Source organism: Lactuca virosa, chromosome 4 (assembly GCF_052849685.1).
Source record: "Lactuca virosa cultivar CGN04683 chromosome 4, Lactuca_virosa_CGN04683_v6, whole genome shotgun sequence".
Taxonomy (NCBI): domain Eukaryota; kingdom Viridiplantae; phylum Streptophyta; class Magnoliopsida; order Asterales; family Asteraceae; genus Lactuca; species Lactuca virosa.
In genome coordinates, this window is record NC_136429.1 from 97,121,139 (window position 1) to 97,125,080 (window position 3,942).

General features: G+C 27.7%; 1 protein-coding gene across 1 annotated transcript; it reads right to left on the reverse strand.

Annotated features, from left to right (window-relative positions):
- Nucleotides 1-1,363: 1,363 nt before the first annotated feature.
- LOC145104801 (thioredoxin domain-containing protein 9 homolog) lies at nucleotides 1,364-2,804 on the reverse strand. The gene is made up of 4 exons (XM_079041981.1): nucleotides 2,796-2,804; nucleotides 2,066-2,365; nucleotides 1,652-1,810; nucleotides 1,364-1,576 (listed from the first exon to the last, which is right to left on the reverse strand). Exons 1-4 carry the CDS (start codon nucleotides 2,802-2,804, stop codon nucleotides 1,397-1,399), a joined length of 648 nt encoding a protein of 215 aa, XP_078898107.1. The 3' UTR covers nucleotides 1,364-1,396.
- Between the last annotated feature and the right edge of the window lie 1,138 nt (nucleotides 2,805-3,942).

Here is a 3,942-nt window from a genome sequence, read left to right on the forward strand (position 1 = left end):
GTTGATGATTGTTGGTTTTGCAGGTTTATTAATTAAGATTTATTTAAGGATTTCTATTTTTTTCAAAGACTGAGTCAAGAAATTGTAGTTTAAAATAGTTTTTGATTTTTTATAGCTCTTTAGTTTTCCTCTTCAATTGGAATCCTCGGTTTAGGAGGAACGATTTAAATTATTTTTCATTGATTTTTTGGATAATAACTTTATTTAGTTTACTAATTTAGTACTTACACCGCAAATCAGATAATTAAATAAAATAAGATATTTGGGGTTTTTTTAGAGTTATTCATCTGTATATTTTTTTTTGATGACCTTGCATAATAAACCTGGGGGCAGAAATATAGTGAAAAAATAAGATCGAATCCATATGTATATAGTAGTAAAAAAAGTTAAGATAAAATAAAAATAATCGGGGGGCATTGCCCCTGACCCTATACACGTTTCGGCCCCTGCAATAATATGGGTTATGGTAGGCTTACAATATGATATTATCCTACATTATATATATATATATATATATATATATATATATATATATATATATATATATATAGGCCTAGGTTATTCTATACAAAGTAATTATTGTGTTATTGTATGCATAACTGTGGGCCAATCAATTTTACTTATTTTAAGAAAGTGATTAATATATATTATTGAATTGAATGTAATTGAAATATATCATCTAATTTAATTACAATTGTATTTTAGTCAATTAATATAGATTTAATAACGGAAAATTGCATATTTTAATGGATCATAGATTCTATTAATTTTAAAAATCCGATTTTACGAATTATAACTATTTTAATTCGGACATTCTGATAGAATATGTTTATTTATTTAATTATTTACTCAAAAATAAAAATATTCTTTAACAATAAATAATAAAAATATTTTTGAACCTATTTCTTGATCATGACTTTAAGAACTTCTTGTAAAATAACAAATTCTTGAACAATCAATTGAAGAATAAAAACAAAAACTACATTATTTCTTATAGAATACGGGTAACAATTGTTAAGAATTACATTTATTGTTAAAAAATAAAACTAAAAAAACTTTCAAAACGGGAAAGAAAACATCAAAATCTAACAACGACTAATACATTCTAAAAGAATAATGTGGTCCGTTCTTCAAGCATCAACTTCTGTGATTCCAATAGAATTAGAATTCATGATTCCATTCCAACAGAATTGGAACTAATAATTCCATTCCAATAGAATTGGAATCTCACCAATATCATCCATTGAATCATCTACATAAACAAATTAATTCCATAATTCAAAATCAACTCCAAAACATACATAAGAGTCGAATCTCTATGCTTACGTCCATTTTTTTATAATAAAACTACCATAATGATACAGCCATGACAGGGGTAAAAAGGCCAAAAGCACATTTACTCAGAATCCGAATCATCATTAGACTTGGAGCCATGTCTAACGTTTCTTGTTTGAGGCTTTTTTGATGGTTTTAAGGATGATTCGCCTTCAAAAAATATAACTTCACCTTTCCCCAACCTCTCCTCCGGTTCTTCAGTGCTAAAACCATCACTCCCACCAAGCTCATCAAACCCCACCTATCATATCATCCATACATCAAAACACACCAGAAAGAAAGAAAGGAGTGAGACACGTAGATATATATAATGTACCACATAATCTTCAACTTTGGCATTTTTTATAAGAGCAATTGTTGGAAGAACAACAATTTTGAGCTTCTCAGCCAAGAATGGGTTTTTCTCTGCTTGAATCTTGATGAATCGTGTCTCGATATGCTGTTTTGCCAATATTCCCAAGTGTTTGCCAACTACCTGTTAAAATATTCAAACAATCTTTAATCCAATTAAGCAGTTTGCTGAAAAACTGAAATCGGTTTCATATGTTGTAATTTGCCAATTTCAAAACCTAATGATGTATGAACCCTAAATGGTTAGCTTTGTGTAAGATACGCTCTTTTCTAGTTCATGAATAGGACATCTATGCAATCTTTGAATCAATAAAAGCAATAGTTTCTCCCATTTTCTCTTCTTAATTCCATCAAATGAGAGGTGAAAAGGGGAATTTACCTTGCAAGGCCAATTTTCACGATAGAAATGGCAAACAACGTGATCGCTGGCCTTAACAATGGAGAAGAAATCCTTCTCGGAGAATATCTCAGAATATTCTCCGTGGCCAAGGGAAATCCAACGGCTCCGCTTCTTCGCCATCTTCTTCATCTGTTGCAATCGCCGCTCTCTCAGGATTTCAGTGTCGTCTAAGTCCAACTTCTCCAAAGCCGCGATTTCATCATTGATTTTCTCCTCTACAGCTTTCGCAACACTCAGCACTTGCTGCTCGATGGAGAACAGTTTTTCCGGCTGCGGAGGCTACGGCGGCGATGATGGATTTAGGCAGACCGGTGCCGACGACGATGAGATCAAAGTTTGTTGGGTCGATCGGGGGTAGCATTCCGTCTCCGCCATTAAAAGGGGGGAATTGGGTTAAAATCAACCTAACTAGCAAAATTATAGGGAGTATTTGTGGAAGTTATTTCTCAAATTACCTAGTTACCCTTATTGATTTATTTAATTATTGTTTTTCCTATTAATTTTTGATTAGTCCACAATTATGCATACAATAACACAATACTTAGTTAAAACACTTGAACCTATATATATATATATATATATATATATATATATATATATATATATATATATATATATATATATATCATACTATCATACTATACTTATAAAGAATACATTTTTCCTATCACCTCATGCATTTGAAATCCCCACACAAATTTCCAAGCACCTCATGCATTTTAAACCCCCACACCTTTTCACCTTGAAAGTAATTAATTACACATCATGAAAGGTTTTATAACTTATATAATATGTTTAATAAGCAGTTGATGGATAGTCTATTATAAAAATGTCATTCTCTTTGAGTAGACACACAAATACAAATCACATACAAAATTCACAAAAAAAAACAAGTTTAAAGGTTTTGTGTTGGTTTGAGGGTTTTTGACCTTTTTTCGAGCCATGTTATTATGTTAAAGTTTTTAATTTGTAAGTTTGTTATATATAATTCTTTTTTTATATATATATATTTCTTGGTTTAAGTATTCTTTTAAGACAATCATTGTATGTTGTGGTTGAAACTTTAATGTAAATTAGATTAAATTCATTTTATCGATCATATGTTATGGAAAGTGCTACAGATAATATTTAATTAAATATTGTATATATGCTTGTATGTTTGTGTTGCTTCAAAATAATAATTAATAAAAAATCATGGATATGCAATATTATCCGTAGTATCCATGTAAGTCTCTTTAAAATGCAAATTGTCTATCTTGTCATTTTATATTTTAGTATATGTTTAACATTTTAATTATAATAATAAGTGTCTTTTAAAAGTTTTCTTTCGTTTATTAATAATAATAAGTGGTTTTAAAACTAATGAACCATAATAATAAATAATAAAATCAAATTATAAAAACCATAGATATGTCATATTGTCCATGCAAATCTCTTTTAAAATACAAATTGTCTATCTTATCAGTTTATTATTTTGTGTATGTTTCATATTTTAATAGTAATATTAAGTGTTTCTTAAAAGTCTTCTTTAACTTACTAATAATAATAAGTGATTTAAAATTAAAGATAATAACATCAATTTATAAATTACATACCATTAACAACAAATAAATTAATTTTTAAATGAATATCATTATTAAAATTATAAAATAATCGTATAAGTAAAAATTTAAATTAATTAATCATAAAATTGTTAAAAATAATATTAAATAGATAATTATATTTATATATATATATATATATATATATATATATATATATATATATATAAAAGAAACATTTTTTCTTTTATCATATCGACTTGAAACCTCTTAACCTTTCACCCTTCCACCTTGTATATTAAATTTATTACTTTA